Source organism: Galeopterus variegatus, unplaced genomic scaffold (assembly GCF_000696425.1).
Source record: "Galeopterus variegatus unplaced genomic scaffold, G_variegatus-3.0.2 Scaffold405, whole genome shotgun sequence".
In the NCBI taxonomy this organism is placed as follows: domain Eukaryota; kingdom Metazoa; phylum Chordata; class Mammalia; order Dermoptera; family Cynocephalidae; genus Galeopterus; species Galeopterus variegatus.
The window spans coordinates 91,962-115,458 of record NW_007726516.1 but is presented as its reverse complement, the minus strand read 5'-3'; the positions used below and the strand labels follow the sequence as shown (position 1 = coordinate 115,458).

General features: G+C 34.9%; 2 protein-coding genes across 2 annotated transcripts in view; one reads left to right on the top strand and one right to left on the bottom strand.

The window, feature by feature from the left end:
* The window catches only part of SCRN3 (secernin 3), a 37,063-nt gene extending 15,074 nt beyond the window's left edge, over nt 1-21,989 (bottom strand). The window contains exons 1-5 of the mRNA XM_008568384.1: nt 21,901-21,989; nt 19,068-19,234; nt 17,405-17,586; nt 16,496-16,695; nt 13,156-13,368 (exon numbers count right to left, since the gene is read on the bottom strand). Of these exons, the coding sequence (XP_008566606.1) occupies nt 13,156-13,368; nt 16,496-16,695; nt 17,405-17,586; nt 19,068-19,226 (754 nt within the window). The 5' untranslated portion in view covers nt 19,227-19,234; nt 21,901-21,989. The remainder of the gene's footprint in view (nt 1-13,155; nt 13,369-16,495; nt 16,696-17,404; nt 17,587-19,067; nt 19,235-21,900) is intronic.
* A 17-nt stretch (nt 21,990-22,006) lies between these two features.
* Nucleotides 22,007-23,497, top strand: part of CIR1 (corepressor interacting with RBPJ, 1) — a 39,487-nt gene continuing 37,996 nt past the window's right edge. Inside the window, exon 1 of the mRNA XM_008568385.1 lies at nt 22,007-22,165. Within this exon, the coding sequence (XP_008566607.1) occupies nt 22,094-22,165 (72 nt within the window). The 5' untranslated portion in view covers nt 22,007-22,093. The remainder of the gene's footprint in view (nt 22,166-23,497) is intronic.

Genomic DNA, 23,497 nt, shown 5'->3' with positions numbered 1-23,497 from the left:
GTGTGTGTGTGTGTGTGTGTGTGTGTGTGTGTGTGTGTGTGTGTGTGTGGTGGCTGGCCAGGACAGGAACCAAACCCTGGACCTTGGTGTTAACAACACCACACTCTAACCAACTAAGCTAACCAGTCAGCCCCTTTTCCATGAACTTTTTGAAGTACCCTCATATATGTGCTGCTTAGAAGTTAACAATCGGTTTAAGGAGAAATTGTGACACAGAAAGTCAGCCATGATCTGGCTGGTCCCTGTACTGGCTAGCCACCAAAAAAAAGAAAAGAAAAGAAAAGAAAACGTCAGCCTCTTCTCAAAGTTTAGATTTAGCCAATCTTTTCTCAGCCTCCTGGAACTAGGCTCTTCATGTCCTAACTGTTTTAGGTGTTCATCCATGCCTTCAAACAATGGTTTTCCTTCTTGATCTTATAGTTATGCTTGGGAGGAAGTTAGTCTAATACCAGTTACTATTCTATAACGAACACTGTGTTTGTAACCACTCCACTATTATGCCTTCCATTTATTAATACATCATTTACCCTGAAGTAGTACCAATTTCTTAATAACAGTAATGAATGTGGTAGATCCATATTGTAATAAGTACAGTTTTAAAGAAAACATAAAATATATAGTTTCTACCATCAGATATTTTCAGATATTTTAGATGGAAATGTTTAATTATTGTGTTAAAATTAGTTTCAAAGATACAAATAACTTTCATTTAACATGGTTGATTGAGACCACAGGTATTTCTTTCCTCTCTCCCAAAACTCTACTATAATGACAGTAAAGGAATAAAAAAATGAAGTAACTCACAAAGACAAAGAGAGCACGAAAAGCAAAAACCTCTCCCAATTCCCATGATAAAAGGTTAAAAGAAAAAGCTCACAGCAAGTCTGTACCCAAGTTGTGATTCTGTGACATTTCAAATTAAAAGAAAACTTACTTCTTTATAAAAAATTTAATGTTCCACCCTCAGTTAATCATACAAGCTACCAACTATTTTGTTAATAGCAATAGATTTATACAAGTTTATATTTTCCTATTTAGTTTCTCTACAGTATAGCTATGAATTCAAATTCAAGAAAAACAATTTATCGAGTTTATAGATAACTTGTTACAGGAGCAGTTAATTTTAAAAACACAGGAAAAGTAAAAAAAAAAAAAAAAAAAAAAAGAGTGCATCTAAAAACAGCCCTTAATATTAAAACAAAACAATAAAGCAAAAGCCTATCAGGCACAGAGCTTCAACACCTAGTGAGATTTAAAAATGATTCAAATCTAAATTCCTATAAAACGCAAGTTTTAATAAAAATAGTGTCAGAAACATAATACCACAATAATACAGGTATTATGAAAATGTTTTCTGTACTCAAAACCTACAATTCTCAAAATGAAAGGAGGATTTACATGATTACTTGAGTAGGAGAGCTGTAAGTAATCCACTAGCAAGCACTGAATAAGTACTGAGACTGCAGTGGCAGGGTTCAGTAAAATGAATTCAAAACACAGGGTGTAATTTCATTGCAATTCAAACTAGTTATTTAAAATACATCAGTGCATAGAGATACAATTTGGAGATACATGCAGCACAGTTAATAGCTATCAGGTAGGACAGTTGCAAAGAAGAGAGGTAGGCTTTTCTATCAAGAAAAATCATAGGAAAAGTTAACCATAATGTACTAGCAGACAATTTTCTATGAAAGTATGAGAAAGATATTTATTGTTTTGGCAAAACACAAAAAACTGGATGAACTATACTTCACACTTGGAAAAATAAGTTTCATGTCAGATGCATCCATTTCTATAATCATGTATGCATTTCAAGTCTATGGTTCAGTTATTTTGTAGTTAAATATGACAATTAATTATGATGATGCAGTAGCTAATTAATTTATAATCATTTCTCTGTTTTTCTCCCTTTTGTCCATTACCCTAAACTTTAGGATTCTTGACATTTTCCTCTCATCTTAATTATACATAGTTGTTCTTAATTTTTAAAGAATACCTGCTAGTTTTATTTCCTGAGTCTTTAAGTTTACTGCCACAAAAAAATACACAATGATCTTTGTTAAATTATCTACAAATTACAATTTAATTCAACTAACAATCCATTGTTAATTTATATACAACATACTAGTAGTGCAAAACAATGAACTAAGTGCTAAGAGAAAAATAAGGACAAATAAGAAAGTCCATTTTTTTCAGTTTCACAGAGAAGATAAATGAAGACCACAAACACACACAATTTTCTCATTTGTAAGATGGAGATATCTACTTCACATGCTTGCTTAAAGAAGCTAAGTAAATCACAATGTCTGATCCTTGATAAGCACTTAATAAATGGAAATAGGTGTTGCTGCAACCACTATTCCTGATCCACTTTTACAATAAGTCTAAAACTAAAATACATTGTATAACATGCTGTAGCATTTACTATACACCTATCCGCAAGGAAAAAAAGATAGTTTAAATAACCTACTTATAAAATGATAAACTAAGTAACTTTACAGAAAACTTTTCAAATGGTAAGACATACTTTTGGAAATTAAAATAAAAGATATTAAATACTTTGAAATAAGGCATTCTAAAAACATTCTGTCACAAACTTTTTCTTTTCCTTTTTTATTGAAACATAGTTGATTGTACATATCTGTGAAGTACAGAGTTGAATATCAATACCTGTGTGCAATATATGATGCTCAAATCAGGATAATTAGTACATTCAACATTATACAATGTAATCGTTTTTCATGGCCCTTTACCAATTCCTTGCTTAACCCCCACCTCTTCCCCTTTCCCACCTCTGGTAACCTCAGTTCTGTTTTCTCCTTTTGAAAGTCCGACATATCATGTCACAAACTTTTTTCTACTATACCAAATAACTAACATATAATTAATTTGCTTAATGAATACCTAAGAAGCAAATATCAATCATTGAGTGATCCATCTTGAGTAACTGCTTTCTGATTGACTTATGAACCCATTTTATCCTTCAAACGAAGGAGGGTCTATCAGTCTCATATTTTTATTAGTGGAATGACCCTTTTAGCAATTATTTGCCACTCAGTAATCTTGGTAAAAGTTATTTTGCTGGAATTATTTGGAAGCAAAGGGAGAAAGGTACATTAGAAATTACTTTTTAAGAGTTAGAGGCCGGCCCCTGGCTCACTTGGGAGAGTGTGGTGCTGATAACACCAAGGCCATGGATTTGGATCCCTATATAGGGATGGCCGGTTACCTCACTTGGAAGAGCATGGTGCTAACATCAAGTCAAGGGTTAGGATCCCCTTACTGGTCATCTTTTAATAAAAAAGAAAAAAGAGTTAGTAGGGTTAGTAGGCTAGTTAGCTCAGTTGGTTAGAGTGTGGTGCTGATGACACCAAAGGCCAGGTTTGATCCCCAGCCAGCTGCCAAAGAAACCCCCAAAAGTAGTAACCCAATATAAAACTGGGAAGAAGATACATTAATAAACATGCAATTTATAAGAAAATTACAAATTTTTAGCAAATGCAAGGAAATGTCTAATCTCACTAATAAAAGAAATACATATTAAAATAATAACATGTCATTTTTGCCTACAAAATTTATAAAGGTTGTAACAAATAATATCCTATATTGATAAGTATATTAGTAAATGGCACTCAAATATTACTGGTGGAAATTCAAATTGACTCAGCTTTTCTGGTGGTCATTTCAGCAATGTGTTTCAAAAGCCTTAAAATATGCATATGCTTTAGGGCCACCCCGTGGCTCACGTGGGAGAGTGTGGTGCTGATAACACCAAGGCCACGGGTTCGGATCCTATATAGGGATGGCTGGTTAGCTCACTGGGTGAGTGTGGTGCTGACAACACCAAGCCAAGGGGTAAGATCCCCTTACCGGTCATCTTTAAAAAAGAAAAAAAAAATGCGTATGCTTTGATCCCACATTCTTCTTCTAGAAACTCATCTAGGAAAATAATCATGGATGTGAATATAAATAAGCTATAAACACATAATATAGTTTTCAGTAATAAAAAACTAAAAATAACCTAAATAACAGAGATTTGTTAGCTACAGTACAATTTATACAATCAGTCTTTATTACACAATGATTAAAATACTATACTACCACATGGAAATAAGGAGGTATCAAAATAATAGAATACTATGCATCTGTTTAAAAAATGAGAAGGTTCTGTATATATTGAAATAAAATGATTTTCATCATATATTGTTAACTGGTCTATATTATATATTGCTAGTTAAAAAAAAACTTATGCAGAAAAATGTGAATGGGTGGTACTGTTACTGTAAAAAATAAGAAAAAATACATATACATACATATACATATTTATTTCATTAAGCATATAATAGTACTTCAAAAAGTTTGTGGAAAAACAGAATTAAAGATAATATGAATCTTTCTGTGAACTTTTTGAAGTGCCCCCATATGTTCCATATGCACTTGAAAAGAATGTATATTCCACTGTTGTTGGGTGGAGTGTTCTGTAAATATCAATTAGATCCAGTGATTGATGGTATTGTTCAGTTCTTCTATATCCTTGCTGATTTTTTGTCCCTGGTTCTTATGATGACTGAGAGAGGAATATTGAAGTTTCCAACTATAATTGTAGAATTGTCTATTTCTCTTTTTAGTTCTATCGGTTTTTGCTTCATGGGTTTTTTTTTTTTTTTTTTCCTTTTTGTCTTTTTTCGTGTCCGGCAACGGATCGCAACCCTCAGTGTCGCACCCGTACCGGACCGGGACCGGCAACGGGATCGCAACCCTCGGTGTTGCGGCCGCACCTCGCTCAGCCAGTGAGCGGGAACCGGTCTGTATGTGGGATCTGAACCCTCGGCGGGAGCGCCGCCGTGCTCCCAAGCGGCGCACTGTAGCAGTGCGCCACCGGGCTGGCCCCCTTCATGGGTTTTGAAGCTCTGGTGATAAGTGCATACACATTTAGAATTATGTCTACTTGGTAAAATGACTCTTTTTCATTTTGTCCTTCTTTCTCTCTGGTAATCCTCCTTGCTTTAAACTCTACTTTGTCTAATATTTACAGAGTCAATCCAGCTGTCTTTTGATCTGTGTTTACATGTTATATATTCTTCCATTCTTTTACTTTTTGCCTATCTAAATTATTATATTTAAACTGAGTTACTTATAAATAGCATATAGATGAGTCTTGTTTTTATTTTTTAATCCAATCTGACACATTGTCTCTTAATTGGCATGTTTAGACCATTTACACATAATGCAATTATAGATATGTTTGAATTTAGGTCTACATTATATTATTTATTTTCTGTTTGATCATTCTATTATTTTGTTGTTGTTCCTGTTTCCCCTTTCCTGCCTTCTTTCTGAATATCTTCTTAGTATTCCATTTTCATTTATCTGTTTGGTTTTTACTGTATCTTATTGTATAGCTTTTTTAATAGTTGCTGTAGGACAATATACATACTTAACTTTTCAGTTTACCTGAATTAAAATTTTACAAGTTCAAGTAGAATGTAAAAATTATGCCACCATGTAGGAACATATACTTGTTTACTACCTTGTTTATACTGTAGTTATCACATATAATATAGGAAATGTAATTTTGGCTTATAACTGTCAAACATATTTTTAAGATCTTAAGAGGAGAAACATTTACCCACATATTTACCATTTCTGTGGCTCTTCACTCCTGATTATTTCCCTATGGTATCATTTCCATTTAAAATCTTTCCTTAGCATTTCTTTTAGAGCAGAGCTGCTGGCAACAAAATCTCTTAGTTTTCTTACATGTCAGAATGTTTTTATTTTCCCTTTCATCCCTAAAGAATATTTGGCTGTATATAGAATTCTAAGCTGCCAGTTCTTTTCTTTCAGAACTTTAAAAATGTTGTTCCACTGCCTTTAGGCATCCATGGTTTATAATAAAAAATCATTTTTTGCCTATACAGAATGTGTGATTTTTCTTTAGCTGCTTTCAAGATTTTTTTGTCTTTGGTTTTCAGCAGTTTGATTATTATATGAGTCTAGGCATGGATTTCTTTATCATATTTAAAGTTTGTTAATCTTCCTCAATCTGTAAGTTTGAATCTTTTGCCATTTTAAGAAGTTTTCAGCCATTACTCAAAACATTTTTCTGTACTATACTCTCTTTCTGGGACTCTGATGACATAAATTTCAGACATGTGGGTATAGTCCCACGATCCCTGAGGATCTTTTCTTTTTGTTATTTCTTTTCAATCTTTTTTCTGTCTGTTGTTCAGATTGGAAAATTTCTATTAATCTATCTGCAAGTTTACTGACTCTTTCATCTGTCATCTCCATTCTGCTATTGAGCCCATTAAGTGAATTTTTTATTTCAGTTATTATATTTTCCAATTCCAAAATTTCCATTTAGTTCTTCTTTATAGCTTCTGTTTCTTTGCTAAGACATTCTAGCTTTCCATTCACATTGAGTGTTCACCCTTAAAATAGCTGGGTTTTTTTGTCCTTTTTTGAGACCGGCCGCACCACGCTCAGCCAGTGAGTGCTGTGAGTGCACTGGTCATCCCTATATAGGATCCGAACCCGCGGCGGGAGTGCTGTTGCGCTCCCAGCACCGCACTCTCCCGAGTGCGCCACAGTCTCGGCCCAAAATAGCTGATTTAAAGTCTTTGCTAATTCTAACATTTAGATCATCTTGTGGTTGGTGTCTGTCGATTCCCTTGCTAGTTGTTGAGATTTTCCTGCTTCTTCATATATTGAGTAATTTTGTATTATATAATTTGGATTGTAACATTATGTTGTGAGACTTTAGGTCTTGTTTAAATAGTTTTGATCCACCTTCTGCGGCTGTATTCCAATGCTAGTTGTTTTCAAAGCCTTTGCAGTGCTACTCTCTGTCCCACATAAGCACTACCCAGTGGCTAGTCAGGACCTAAGCAGTAGTGTACTCTGTAGGTTAGTTCTCAAAGCCTTCAGTATGCTGCTTAGGCTCTGATACACATACATACAGATTGAGGGTGAGCCCAGGCATTCTCACACAACTTTGTGGGATTAGATTCTTGAGCTAATACTGATCCTCAATCTCCCTGACACTCTCTGGCTTCCATGGGTTCCCCTTCCTATTTCTCTAGCTAGAACACAAGGTCTTCAGTCTCTTTTCTCTTCCAACATCTGGGTCTGCCTCTGGAGCCAAGAGGCAAGAAAACACAAAGGAGAAAAAAAGCAACAGAAATTTGTCCCATGGTTAGAACACAAGGTCTTCAGTCTCTTTTCTCTTCCAACATCTGGGTCTGCCTCTGGAGCCAAGAAGAAAACACAAAGGAGAAAAAAAGCAACAGAAATTTGTCCCATGGTCTTTGGACCATAATTCCTCTGGTGAGAAAGAATTCCTTTCCCTTAGAGTTTTAGATGCCTGCCAGCAGTTGCTACCATCATTACTTAGCCATGATAGAACTGCAGTTTCAGGACAGGGGCTTCCACAGGAGCTGAGGCAAGAGAGAAAGAAAAAATCAAAACAAAACAACCCCCCCCACCCCAGGGATTTCTCCCACTCTTGGGGTTTGTTGGAGCCGACCTTCCCTCTCCTTAGACCAGAAAAAAGGCTTCTCTTAGAGCTTTTCCTGTTCACATTTAGTACACAGTTCTGGGATTCATGCTATTTGAAACCAGGCTGGATGACAAGGAAAGAAAAAACCCATGAAACTCACCACTAGATCATTTCTACTTTAAGTTCTGGTTTCTTTCCTCTACTATCTGCTCCCTCTTACTTTTAAGGGTCCTCAGAAAGATGCTTTATGCACACTTTCTAGGTTTTTAGATACATTCAGAGGGTGAAACAGAGCAGTGTGTACTTACTCCATCTTACCTGGAACCAAAACCAGCCTACATTAAATGTTCATTCTAATTAAAAGACAGAACTTATCAGAATGGCTAAAAACAAAATAAAACAAAACCAAGACCCAATTATATGCTTTCTACAAGAGACACACTTTAAATATAAAGACACAGATAATTGGAAAGTAAATGGGTAGGTAAATATATATCATGTAAACCGTAAGCAGATGAAGACTGGACTAAAACCAACCTCAAGAAAAAGAATAATACCAGTGAGAAGGAATATTTCACAAAAACAAAAAGGTCAATTTGCCAGAAACACATAACAACCACAAATGTATATGTACCTAATAACAAAGCTTCAAAATAACTGAAGAAAAATTGACAAAATTAAAGGGAGAAACAGTCAATTATGTAATCATAATTAGAGATTTTCACATTCCTTTCAAAGAAATATATAAAACAAGAAAAAAATCAGTAAAGACATAGATGACAAAACAACCACCTTGACCTAACTGATATTTATAAAACACTATACCCAACAACTGAAAAATATGTATTCTGTACACCAAGACAGACCATATTCTGAGCCATACTATATCTCAATAAACTTATAAAGACTGAAATCATACACAGTATGTTCTCTGAGTTCAATGGAATTAAATTGGAAATCAATAACAATAAGATATCTAGGAAACCCCCAGATTTTTGGAAATTAATAACACACTGCTAAATAATCCATGGGTCAGAGAAGAAATCACAAGGAAAATTTTAAAATATTTCAAATTGAATGATAACAAAAGATGTGGAATGATGGTCCCAATATATCACCAAGTAATAAGTGGATTAAAATAAAATGTACAGTATTGATCTATTTTTATTGTTAAAAATAAGCTGTGTATGTATAACTAGAAATATGGCTACAAAAAATATGTGCTAACAGTGACACATTTTACTTTTGCAATTTAAAAAATTTAATGTTAAGTGAGCCCTGAGTGCTCATTATGAGTAATTCTTTTCCTTTTTGCCCTACCTGCATCTTCCAAATGCTTGATTTTTGAACATTTATTTTTGTTTCAATGACTATATTTTCATTTTTTATAATTTCTATGCATTTCAGAATTTTCAAATTCATCTGTTCTTTTTCATTATCTCCAACTCTTGCTTTATGGATTTCTTCCTTTATATCTTCAAATATTTAAATTTTACTTTAAATTTTTTATTACAGAAAATTTCAAATATATAAAAATTTAGAAAAATCATGTAATAAACCCTCATATATCCATCATGCCTTCAACAGTTATGAAATGCTTCTCAATAAATGATTTTGAAGCAAATCCCAGTTCATATCATTTTATCCATAATATTTCAGTATGTATTTGTAAAAAATAAACTACTTATAAACATAACCTAAACATAATGGTCACACCTGAATTTTTTAGTAATGTATTTGTTGGGTCTATGAATTATTTCTGTCTTGGTACTGAATTTGCTTTTGTGTTTATAATGTTTCTGTGAAATTATCTTCAAAGGGAATCATCTTTTGTGAGAATCCTGGCATTGTAATGGGGATCTCCGTATGGGTGGTTTCTAAAATACATACATCCTCCTTACCTGAGTCTGAACTATTCAGGAAAACATTGAGTAGCAGAAGCCTACAGCTTATTATATTTTGTGGGAAAATAATAATGTATTCCTAGCCCATATTCTAAAACTCAATCAATTTCCCCAAATATTACTAAAACACTTTTAAAAACTATGTGACAATCTACCAAGAATTTCTGCATAACAGAAAACACATAAAACACCAATTACCTATTTATTTTAATACTCAATGAACTTATAGTGGTGTGAGTGTAAGCAGTTTATAATAATAATGTATCTCATTTGATAAGAATTACATTTCCTTTTACACTGCAAAAAGCACTTGCTATAATGTAAATAGGATTTCTGCTTCCAACCATGTATGAGCAAGAAGATCCAGAATTACTCTCATCCTATAAACCAACAGGAAACTAGATAAAATATGTAAAATTGTTTTAGGATACTGGACAACAAGTAGAGTAGGATTATTTCTCCTGAGAAAAAGGAAACAAACAAGGTAAGCCTGACCATCACATTGACTTTCTTGTTGGAGGCAATTTCCAGACCACAGTGCAGGGAGGGGGAACCCAGACATATAGCCCAAAGGTTACTCTAAGTTGAGAAGACAGATCAAAGCTCAGGTAGGCGGGAGTGTCTAGAATTTGCAGAGCAATACACCAAAGAAGAGGGAGCTAACCAAACAAGAAGCTCTAGAAATCTGTATAGTAGTTCCCCTGAGTCTTTGGCAGAATACTGGCTTGCACACATACATAGGGTAAAATTCCACAAGGCCAGAAAACAAATTTTAAGGAAAAGGTAATTATCATTAGCTGTAAGTTTTTAAAAGTTCATAAAGCTAACGCAAGGCTGGGAATCTTTCAAGCCTCCAACAGCTGGAGTAGGGAGAACTCATTTAGTACATAGGGCATTTAGTGGAAATCCCAGAAGGATCACATCCCTTAGGAGTGGGACTAAACTAGCCCTACAGTAATGGCTACTCTAGAGCTACCCCTGAAAAGCTTAAAAACAGGCCTAAAAGGGATGAAACTGTTCTGTAAGTAACTTACTAACTGCCAAAATAAAGTCTAAAACTTTTTAAAGGAATATAAAAAAATCCAGCACTCAGCAAATGAAACCACAATGCCCATCCAATCAAAAATTACTAGACACATAAATAAGTAGGAAAATGTGATGCAAAACTAGAACAGAATTAAGTCAAGAAAAACAGACCCAGAAATTACAGAAATGATGAAGTCAGCAGACAAGAATGCTAAAACAGCTATTATAAATATGCTAAATTTGCTCAAGGACTTAAAGAAAAACTTTAAGGTAATGAATAGAAAAATGGAAGATAAGAAGAAATACATACATCCAAATGGAACTTGTAGTGATGAAAAATACAATAAATGAGATGAAAATATCACTAGATTAGATTAACAGCAGATTAGATAGTACAGAAGAAAAGATCAGTGAACTTGAGGACATAACAGTAGAAACTATCATAGTGGATACAGAAACTAAACCTTTCACCTGAAACTCCAAATAACTTAAATGTTTTCAATAGCAGTTACATGTAGACTCATTACAGCAGATTTCCCATTTGGATAGGAAGTTTCAGTAAAATCTAAATATTTGTCATACCAAATATTCATATAGTCAATACAGAAATACAAGTATGCTGAGATCTTGTGTGGTTTACTCGTTCCAAACCAGTGTTTGTTTCTCAGTATGGCATATGTAGTGCCAGCTGAGACCACAAAATACATTTGGCTCAGAATTCAGTCTCTTAAAAGAGACTACTGACCTGAAGCCTGGGGCAGCAGGCAGCTCAGTTCCAGGCTAGGATTCTGAGCAGAGAGCAGAGTGGCATTTTTCAGACTTGTAGCCTTGGAAAGGAGCCCAGTTCCTACTCCATGAATGGGTCTTCACATGGATACCTACACTCTTGGGGATGTTAAAATTCTTGCCTCTAAGGCATACATTTGGTCCAAAATCCACCCCTTGATCCAGAAATAAAGAGGTCTGTGTGGGAAGGAGACACCTCAAATCTTCCTTACACTATGGGTCCTCTCTTCATTTTTGGTACTTGGTGACGTCCTCTTCTTGTACTTGAAACCAGCTATATATGTCTTTAATGTTTAAATATTTTATTCAACATTTCTAAAGTTTTGAAGTAGAAAGGAAAATTCTTATATCTGCTCAGTTTGTCTTCTCAACCAGAAGTTCTAGATACAACTTTTGTAATAGGAAGATAACCAATAAGAGTACTATCAAAAGATAAATTAAAAAAAGCAGCAGCAATAGTCAAAGAAGTTGTCTCCATGCTCTAGTGAATTCTGAGAAGAAAAGTAATCCCAATTTTGTTTTGAGAATATTAATGGGGGAATTCAGGGCACTCAAAAAAAAGAATATTAATGGGAACTAAAATAAGGGTCTGAGGATTGAGAATCTGAACTTGACCTTCAAAAAGAAACATTACTCTCTCAAAATTGTATAATAATAATCTAAGAATATTAATGGGGGAATTCAGGGCACTCAAAAAAAAGAATATTAATGGGAACTAAAATAAAGGTCTGAGGATTGAGAATCTGAACTTGACCTTCAAAAAGAAACATTACTCTCTCAAAATTGTATAATAATAATCTAAAAAAAAAAAATAGCTTACAATATCACATTGTTTTCATTTTGATAAAACTATATTTTTACTAAGTATTATTTTTCAAAACATATTTTATCACTCCTACATTGTATCTATTCAAAATGTAATTTGTCATTCTGATATTATTTAAATAATAAAATTACCTCTGTGTTTATTCAGAAGCTTGTAGCCTTCACAATATCTGCCTGATGAAGTCATCATCGTGGCTGTGTCAAGATAAGAGTATGTTGCAGCAAAATCAAACTCCTTTTTACCATCCCACCAACCTTTCTGCTTAGCATAGTTTCTCATGCCTGGGTGTTCCTGATCAATCTTGGTTGTTATAGAAAGCTGATTAGAAATATTACGAACTCCCTCTATTTTAAAAGAAGAAGCAGAGAAGGAAAAAGAAAAGTTACATTTAACATAAAATATTTATCTGTACATTATGATTCTTAATCACTATTTAAATGTAAATACAAACTTCTAAATTTTGTGCTATGTGCATTTATTGAATATTCAAATGATAAATNTCCTTACACTATGGGTCCTCTCTTCATTTTTGGTACTTGGTGACGTCCTCTTCTTGTACTTGAAACCAGCTATATATGTCTTTAATGTTTAAATATTTTATTCAACATTTCTAAAGTTTTGAAGTAGAAAGGAAAATTCTTATATCTGCTCAGTTTGTCTTCTCAACCAGAAGTTCTAGATACAACTTTTGTAATAGGAAGATAACCAATAAGAGTACTATCAAAAGATAAATTAAAAAAAGCAGCAGCAATAGTCAAAGAAGTTGTCTCCATGCTCTAGTGAATTCTGAGAAGAAAAGTAATCCCAATTTTGTTTTGAGAATATTAATGGGGGAATTCAGGGCACTCAAAAAAAAGAATATTAATGGGAACTAAAATAAAGGTCTGAGGATTGAGAATCTGAACTTGACCTTCAAAAAGAAACATTACTCTCTCAAAATTGTATAATAATAATCTAAAAAAAAAAATAGCTTACAATATCACATTGTTTTCATTTTGATAAAACTATATTTTTACTAAGTATTATTTTTCAAAACATATTTTATCACTCCTACATTGTATCTATTCAAAATGTAATTTGTCATTCTGATATTATTTAAATAATAAAATTACCTCTGTGTTTATTCAGAAGCTTGTAGCCTTCACAATATCTGCCTGATGAAGTCATCATCGTGGCTGTGTCAAGATAAGAGTATGTTGCAGCAAAATCAAACTCCTTTTTACCATCCCACCAACCTTTCTGCTTAGCATAGTTTCTCATGCCTGGGTGTTCCTGATCAATCTTGGTTGTTATAGAAAGCTGATTAGAAATATTACGAACTCCCTCTATTTTAAAAGAAGAAGCAGAGAAGGAAAAAGAAAAGTTACATTTAACATAAAATATTTATCTGTACATTATGATTCTTAATCACTATTTAAATGTAAATACAAACTTCTAAATTTTGTGCTATGTGCATTTATTGAATATTCAAATGATAAATAACTTCTTAAAATTCATTTTTTGGGGCCAGCCCGGTGGCGCACTGCTACAGTGCGCCGCTTGAGAGCACAGCAGCGCTCCCGCTGAGGGTTCGGATCCCACATACAGACCGGCCGCTCACTGGCTGAGCGAGGTGCAGGAGCAACACCGAGGGTTGCGATGCCGTTGCCGGTCCCGGTCCGGTACGGGCGCAACACTGAGGGTTGCGATCCGTTGCCGGTCACGAAAAAAGACAAAAAGGAAAAAAAATAATTCATTTTTTTATCTTGAGATAATTGTAGATTCATGTGTAGTTATAAAAAACAGTACAAGGAGATACTGTATACCCTTTACCCAGTTTCCCCCAATGATAACAACTTGCAAAACTATAGTGTTATATCACAACCAGAATATTGGTATTGATAGTCAAGATAAAGAATACTTGCATCACAAGGCTCCTCATGCTGCCCTTTTATAGCCACACCCACTTTTCTCACTTCCCCACCCCTCATTAACTGCCGGCAGCCACCCTGTTCTCCATTTCTATAACTGTCATTTAAAGAATGTTATATAAATGGAATAATTTTTTACTCAGCATAATTCTGAATATTAATCCAGATTACTGCATGTATCAACAGTTCACTCCTTCTTACGGCTGAGTGGTATTCCATGGTATGGATGTACTACAATTTGTTTAACCATTCACAAGTTAAAGGATATCTTAGTTGTTTCCAGTTTGGGGCCATCATGGAAAAAGCTGCTATAAATATTTGTGTAAATGTGTTTTTATTTGTCTGGGATAAATGCATGGGGTGCAAACACTGTGTCGTATGGTAGTTGTATGTTTAGTTTTTCAAGAAACTGCCAAACTGTTTTCCAGAGCGGCTGGCTGTACATTTTTACTAGCAGTAAATGAATGTTCCAGTCTCCACATTCTCACCAGCATTTGGTGATATAATTATTTTTTATTTTAACCATTCTGATAGAGGTCCACTGATATCTCACTGTGGTTTTTATTTGCATTTTCCTAATGGTTAATAATGATGAACATCATTTCATATGCTTATATGACGTCTGTATATCCCTTTAAGTGAAATGTCTCTTCATACCTTTTGCCTGTTCTCTAATTGGATTGTTTACTGTTGAATTTTGAGTGTTCCTTATATATTCTAGATATTAGTATTTTCTATAAATTACTTTTAAAAGATAATCATAAATAAGTTTAGAACAGATATATAAGGTTTCCAAAAAACTTATAAACAGAAACTGTTAAAAACTAAGTTATAGGGCCGGCCCAGTGGCACACTGGAGAGTGTGCCACTTGGGAGCGCGGCGGCACTCCCGCCAAGGGTTCGGGTCCCATGTGGAGACTGGTTCCCGCTCACTGGCTGAGCGCGGTGCGGGCGCGACACCAAGGGTTGCGATCCCGTTACCAGTCAGTAAAAAAGACAAAAAGGAAAAAAAAAAAAACTAAGTTATAAACAAAACTTTCAGCTAAAATCCAAAATAGAAAAAATAAAAGCCTGTTCTAAAGAGATCATAGTAGATAAAAGAGATCATGATAAATGAAAATTGGTAATGTTTTAAAACTGACTTAGAAGAACTGTCTGCCAAGTACAAACAATTAAATTACTCTAATTGAGTCATACTTGGGATTTTCTCGGTACAAAAACTCAACTTGAGTCATAATAGAATCACAGACAGAGAAGAGGAATTTTCCATCTAATAGATAATTCCCTACAGTTTAACAATTTCGTTCTTGGGCTCATTTAGTAATAGGAAGAGAAACTAGTTGGCAAAATTAATCTATAACTGGATAATCAGACACATTGAAAGTGTTAATTTTGGATGGCCAGGTGAGGCTTTTTCAATAATGTGCTCATTCATTTCTCTCTTGCACGGTACATTCAGGCCAATTAGCATGAAAAGAGAAATAGTTCAGTTTTATGTATTAGTAAACATAAAATATACAAAACAAAATATAAAACATAAAATATAAAACAAAATGTCCATCAAAACAACTGGCAATGACCTATTTTGAAAAATAACATCAAATTCTCCAAAGCTCAAGCCTACTTTCATGAAACCTTTCTGAACTCCTCCAGCTCACAATGACCATTCCATCCTGTAAATATTCACATCATCTACATGTCTGTATCATTCATGCACCATTTAACATTTTTTACATGTATATCTTATCTTCCCAGTAAAAGTAGGAGATCCAGAAGGTAAGTACACAAAAAGATGTGATTTTGCTTGAACACAAGGCTGTGCTCTAGTGAAAGAACAATGAACTGGGACTAAGGATGGAAAGATTAGTCATTTTACATCTTTGGATTTCCTCACTTGAAAAATGAAAAGAATATATGATCACAAAGAAACCATGGGAAAGAAAACACAAAGAATTCTAAAACAATCAAATTGTGTTGTTTTACGATATGGATTTCCTCACTTGAAAAATGAAAAGAATATATGATCACAAAGAAACCATGGGAAAGAAAAAACAAAGAATTCTAAAACAATCAAATTGTGTTGTTTTTTTCGATACCAAATTTTTATGTTTTACTATTGTATCAACATACCCTTTCTAACCACTAATCCACAGACACCTATTCCCAGCTCCATTCCCCTTTCTTCACCTCCATACTTACACATGATACAATTTTGGAGTTCAGCTCAAAGAGGAAAAAACGGTAAGAGGTTATTAAAAAGTGAAAAAGTACTATAAAATGGCCAAAAGCTGCAACACAGAAAGTACACACAAGTTATATGAAATTCATATTCCCAGAGATAACATGACTTTTTAAATCTTTTTCAAGAAAGCTCTTTATAGTGCTCTTTCACTCTTCTTTCAAATTTTAAAATTTCCCCTGCAGTTCAACCCTTCATTGCACTGGATTATAAATCTTGAAAGATAATTAAATGTAATATCTGCAGTTAAAGGTACATTTTATTAATTGTAAAACAAATTAAATCATGAAAACTTGTTCAAACCTTGTACTTTTTCTGCTGCCCAGTACTTCCCTGCAGTCTCCAGAATCCAGGCTTCATTCCTATCAGCTATCAGGAAACTGTTGTGATAGCTAAATGCCATTGTATCCTCTGTACAATTTCCACCTTGGCCATATTTTTCTAATAAATCAACAATTACATTGAGGGCTTTTTCAGCTGTATCAGCTCTTTCAAGGCCAAGTCTAAAATAAAAATATTAAGGTTCTCAGATTAAAATAAATTTCTTTTTTCTCAAATAATTTCATGCTCATGAGATTTTATGTTTACATTTAAAGTAGAAATCCCTTCATGTTAACAGATAAAATGAAATATAACTTTTAAACTTTTTTTCCTGAAGTCAATTTGGAATCATGAAAACAGTTTTTGGAGTCAAACAGACCTATGTTCAAAGTCTAAATAGAGCCTCAGGTGTCTCATATGTAAAAGGAGGAATATAAAATATAACCCATGAGATTATTGTGAAAATTAGTTAAGGTGGAATAAAGGACATTAGGTAATTCCAATGAATCATAATTTCCAAATCCTTCCTTTCTTTTTTTTTTGGTCCTTTTTGAGACCGGCCGCACCGGGCTCAGCCAGTGAGCGCTGTGAGCACACCGGTCTTCCCTATATAGGATCTGAACCCGCGGCGGGAGCAGAGCGCTGCTGAGCTCCCAGCGCCGCACTCTCCCAAGTGCGCCACGGGCTTGGCTCCAAATCCTTCCTTTCTCCCAATTAATGATATTTGGGAGTCATGAAATTGCATGCCAGTATTTCCCTGAAGCATTCTTGATACGAACTATAAAGAATCAAAGTCTGAAAAAAGAAAAAATAGAAAAATAAAACAAGAGTTACACCAAAATTTTAAATTTAGACAAGTTGTATAGTGCGAAAACATAACAGAAAAATAACCTGACAAGGTCCATGCCCAGTAGTGCTTCTTCAGTAGAAACTTCTTCTCTTCCCCATACAGCTTCATTGCCAATGCAAACTCCATGCTCATTGGCTCCCATTTCTGCCCCCCACAACCAAGCTGGGCGACTAAGGACAACAGCATATGTTTCAGGAACTTGATCAATTTCTATATAAGTACACTGTAAAAAAAGTCATAGCAACAAACAAGAAAAGTTATCAAAAAATATAATTTAGTTACCAAAAAAGTTACCAAAAAAGAAAAGTTATCAAAAAATATAATTTAAAAAATCAGTCAGAAGACATAACCATTATGAAAGAGATAAATGAAATGTAGCTATATTGAAATTTTAGTAATAAAGGCATTTCTCTTAAAACTTAATTAGAATTGACCCTAAGCACTTAACTATTCAAATATTTGCTGAGCATCTCCTATTATAAAGCATTCTCCTAAGAGATTTGTTACAAAGATGAATCAATACAGATCTTGCTTTCAAGAAACTAAGACTTGTACATTAATTAAGATATAAGAAAATATAAAGTATAAGGTCCATGAAAAGAAGTGAAGACAAGGTGATATGGAAGCTCAGGAGAGATGATTTCTAGTTGTGAAATCTTTAAACATTGTTGTAGAAGAAGATGTATGTAAGTTGAAACTTAAGGAAGCAGTTCTCAACTTCAGTGTCCAGTGTTTCTTGGTTAGTGATCTCAGTACCTATTTATACAAAGAGATAAAGTGAAAATGGTATTCCAGAGGAATAAATAGTCTCAGCAAAGGAAGAAAATATGGCCTAGTATAAAAAAAAGTCTAATATTTAATATATTTTAATATTAGTATATCAATAAAATAAAATCCAAAAAGTACATAACTTAGCTATAAAAGCATAATATTAAACTCTCATGTTAAATGGGTTTTTAAAATATATTTTTGAAAGAATCCTTTAATTAATATGTATACTACCAAGTGACTAAATGCATGTTGATAGTATTATTGCAGGGCCTAATAAACCTTTTTTGATGTGTCATAAAACTGTTATTCTCAGCGTCTGAAATGATTTTTCTTATTCTACATCAATCAGAATCCTTTTTGTCCATCAAACTCCAGCTGAAAACTGAACTCCTAGTGACTTGATCCCTAGTCTGCATTAAATGTTCCTCTTCTGCTGCCACAGCATGCTGTTCTTACTTAAATGCAGCATTTAAACCATCCTATTTTATAATAGGGTTAGTTACATACACATCCTATTCCTCTTTTTTTTTTTTTTTACTTTTTTATTTTTATTGAAACATAATTGATTGCATACATCTGTGGGGTACAGCATTAACCTATTCCTATATCAGACTCTAAGCTCCCGGAAGACAGAGTTTCCAAGTCTTGACAGCTGACTTTAAATCTCTTGCCCTATCTAACATACTTGCATATGGAAAGCAATTCAAATATTTGATCATAGAATTAACAATTTTTATTATTGTTATTTCAACTTCCTCCAAATCACTGAAATAAAAGCCCAGAAGTCTATTTTTTATTCAAATTATTTTTCAAATTTAAATTCTTGAATTTTAACTTCTATAGTCTCTGCCAAATTGCTAGCTAAGAACAGAAATAACAGTTTCTAATATTTTTAAAGAAGCATGTAGCTAACAAAATATGTATTTCACCTACCTTAAGATGTTCTCCCAGGTTATCATGAACTGCAGCAGGAAAATAAACCACCTCTTGTACTTCATCAGAGAGTCTATCTGAATTTTTTCCAAAAATAATCCTGTTATCAAATGTTGCTGGAGGTAATGCCACGAAAGTGTCACAGGAACAAGGTTCCATTTTTTAAACTAAAAATCGTAAGAAAGTTTCAAAATAAAAAGAGAAAACATTTTTAAGTACATACAAAACAAAGAATCTTACTTGATGACCAGGTATATTATTGCCATATCCAATAAAGGATTTTCATATACTACAGTACAAAAATCAATAAGAGTATGACTTGGGAATCAATCCTGTACTACAATAATTAATAAGAAAATGGCAGTGAGAACTACCTTCTTCTAGTCTACAGTTGAAATCATTTTCTAAGACCTTTCTTTCCCAATGTCTTTCCTGAATTTCCTTTCACTGTTTCTATTTTGGGAATTCCCATACGTAGCTCTACAGTTATAAAGGCTATATTCTACTATATTTGTGTGTGTATTATATATAATTAATATATTCATTATGTATACACACACACACACACACACACACACACATTCCTTTGTGTGTGTATTATATATAATTAATATATTCATTATGTATACACACACACACACACACACATTCCCTTACTGTATAGTTAAATTCTGGAGGGCTGGAAGTATGCCTTATTAATTTTTGTATTCTCATCACTGGAACTTATCTTACGGAAAAAATCTATATACCTAGTATTTTCTCAAAGAAAGGAAGAAAGGGCCTCCTTTGACCTGGGGAAGAAGACATATAGACTACAATACTGGTAAGACTGAAATTTTGAAACAGACTCATTGATTCAAATATGAAAATATGTCAATAAAATTCTAATTGTTAATATTTCTAGGAGAAAGTTCACACATGTAACTTCTAAATTCTGATTGCTGAATTTAATATGTAATTATGTCTTCGATTGTAATTTGGAAAATCTTAAATCCTCAGTTTTAGTAGAACACCTAAGTGTCCTATACTTTTTATTTTGCTTTCAGAATGAACATTGTTTTATAAATTTTCTTCTTTCCTTTACTTTATAATGTTCAACCTTAGAATGGCTTTACACAGGCATATATTACCAATTTAAAAACAAAATTTAAACCTAATAAAAGTTTCATTAATAAGAAAACAAAATGATCCAAGAAACAAAGATGATAATCTATGTATATTCTTCCTCAAAAGGAGGGATCTCAAAGGAGACACCCTCTTCCTACCTTTAAGGAAATATTGGGTGCATAAGATTTTTTCTCTATAAGTTCCTGTGATGAGAATACAAAGATTAATAAGACCTGCTTCCAGACCTGAAGGATCTCACTGTCCAGTAAGAGGATTCACATACTGTATGTACACTTCCGCCTGACACTCCTAAGGGTTTTTCTCTTCTCAGTGATGGGAAGAGAGAGAAGTTACCATTGTTTCTGTTCTTTTCTTTGTGTATTTCAGTCTTTATGTCCTGGATCTCCTTCTATTTGTGTTCCATAGTTCCACCACTACATAACCTTGCCAGGCTATTTAATCCCTTTCTCTATGCCTCTTGCGTCATCAGTAAAATAAAAGGTACTATCTAATGCGGCTATTATAAGAATTTCTATATTTATGTTTATTTTTTATTTTTGAGACTCCTCAAATGCAGTAGTGAGACGGGAGTAAAGAGTATAACAAGGAGTTTGATCTGTAACTGACTGTGAACAATGAATTGAGATAACTCTCTACCTTCAAACAAGCTAGTTTCTATACTGCTAACAGAATACTTAATTTACATAAGCGCTTCTTTTTAAGCCAATTAAACAGAGCTTTTTTTTTTTTTTTATTTTTGGCGGCTGGCCGGTATGGGAATCTGAACACTTGACCTTGGTAAGCGTTTAATAAGAATATGCAAAGCATTTTGCACAGTCATGGAACATAGTAGACTCTCAAATGAAAGATATTATTATTAGGCAGAAGAGTAAATTTCTCACAAAAGGCTTACTTTTAACATCACCCCCTCTAAAGGACTTGGTTGGTGACTTCCGTACAGCAGTAGCAGCCAAGTCCACTCAAAACCCTGGAGTCCCCAGGGCCATCAAAGTGCACTAAGTGACCGGAGCTGTCTGACTGTGGTCGTAGGAGAAGCTAAGGAAACTTGCCCCGTAGTTAGAATGCAGCCAAGTCCACTCAAAACCCTGGAGTCCCCAGGGCCATCAAAGTGCACTAAGTGACCGGGGCTGTCTGACTGTGGTCGTAGGAGAAGCTAAGGAAACTTGCCCCGTAGTTAGAATAGCATCTAGCCCACTGAGGAGGTAAAGCCTTGAGAGCCTTTACTAACTCCTAACGCGTATTCATCATCCAACAAACGTCTACTGAATCTCCTTCTGCGCCAGGTACGTACAGCTGGAAACAGCTGGGAACAAAACAAACTGGGTCCCTCCTCTTTGTGGAGCTGATATTCTATTTCACATGCTTTAGTTCACCACACGCTTTCAGAAACGTCACATCGTCTGATCCTCACAAATGTAGTACAGTTAGGACGAGGATTACTATCTCCATGACACAGATCAGAAAACTGGTGCACAAAAGTTTTTGCAACTCGAGTCAGAGTTCACAGAAAGCGGTCGGCTCGAACTTCAAGCACCTCTTGCGGAAGACCCGCCGCCGTCCACCTCGCACCCCAGCCTGCCGCGCTCAAATTGCAGTTGGTACAGCTGGGCCCGGAGCCCCACGGACAGGCAGCGTCGCGCCCCACTTCTGCCTCCCCAGTTCCTACCTCAACTGTGCATGCCCTTCCTCCGTGCACGCCCCTCACCTGGCCTTCCAGCCACCCGAAGTGACAGGGAGAAAGGGCGAGGAGCTGCCGTCAGAAGCTTCAGTTGCCGGAAGCTGTCACCTTTGACCTCGGAAGTTCCCGCTGAGGTTGGAGGCGCAGTTCCGGGTAGGCGGGAGAGTTGTTTACTTTGCTCACAGATCTAGCCGCTGCCTTCCCCAGCTCAGGCTTCAAGATGGGGAAATCCTTCGCCAACTTCATGTGCAAAAAAGACTTTCATCCCGCCTCCAAATCCAACATCAAAAAAGTGAGTAACGAGACCCTGGAGGGACTGGCTCCCTGCGGCTGGGTTCCCAGAGGCTGCTGAGACTGCTGATGTCTCTGGGTTCCCTGGGACAATCACCTCTTCTCCAGGCCTAAAGCCCTGGTTCTCTCACCTTTTCTCCGCTGAGCGACTCGCTGACGAAGCGGGTCCTCAACGTTTATGCTACATCCGCGAGGAGATGGGAGATCCTCGTCGGTTCTGTGGGCTAGAAAATAAACTCATATAAGTGGAGGCAGATGTTAGAGTTCCTCAGTGCACTTCTTTCACCTGATTCTGGTTTTGTTTTTTCAGATCCCAGGGGATCACGGCTTCCTAGCTCTGCACCCTGTACAAAAAAGACTGCCTGTTTATTTAAGATAGATGTTAAAAGATAAATTCACCCCTTGCCCCTACTCTTCATCCAGCCCGATAATGTAGCCTCTGTTTGGTGATCTCGTTGAAGTTTAACGTTTTGAATAATTAATTACAGATCTACTAGGTGCAGTACAGAAAGACGTGCTGAACATTTATTTTTATTTTATTTTATTTTATTTATGGCGGCTGGCAGGTGCGGGAATCCGAACCCTTGACCTTAGTGTTATAACACCGCTCTCTAACCCACTGAGCAACCGGCCCGTGCTGAATATTATACCAGTGAAAAAGTGAAGTAGAAAGTGTCTGAGTTAGGGATTCTAGTTATTCCAGCACAGTCATTTTTAGTCTTGAGACCTTGCACGAAACCTTTAATATCTCTGATCCTCAGTCTTCTAATCTACAAATTAAGAATAATTGATATCAGTTGTCTTGACTTGTAAAATTGTTGTGAGGATTAAATGAGATGGTGTAGATAAAGGATTTGAAACCTATCACTGTGTCCACCACACAGACCGGATGCTCAATAAAATGTTAATTCCCCTACACAAAAACTTGTGAAAGGGAACTAAGCTTTCTGTTGTTTTTAAAACCAGTTACAGTGAGTTATATATAGTTTATATATATTTAAAGTATGTTACCATTTATGTAAAAAGAATGTGTTTCCATGTGTTATATATGTATTCTTCTGCATATATGTGCATTAGAACATCTTCAGAAGAACATACAAGAAATGGATAACATTGGGTACCTGTGAATACAGCTACTTAATTTAAAAAATAAGTAACTTTGAAAAACCGAAACTTGCTATAAAGCATATTCTGTGAAACCAGCCTTACTCCTTGCTCCCCCAAATTAATCACTGTTTTATTCTGTTTCTTTAACTTGGGCATATTTCTAGACATATTTCTTTAACTTGGACATGTTTCTATTTCTTTTTTTTTTTTTTTTTTTTTTTTTTTT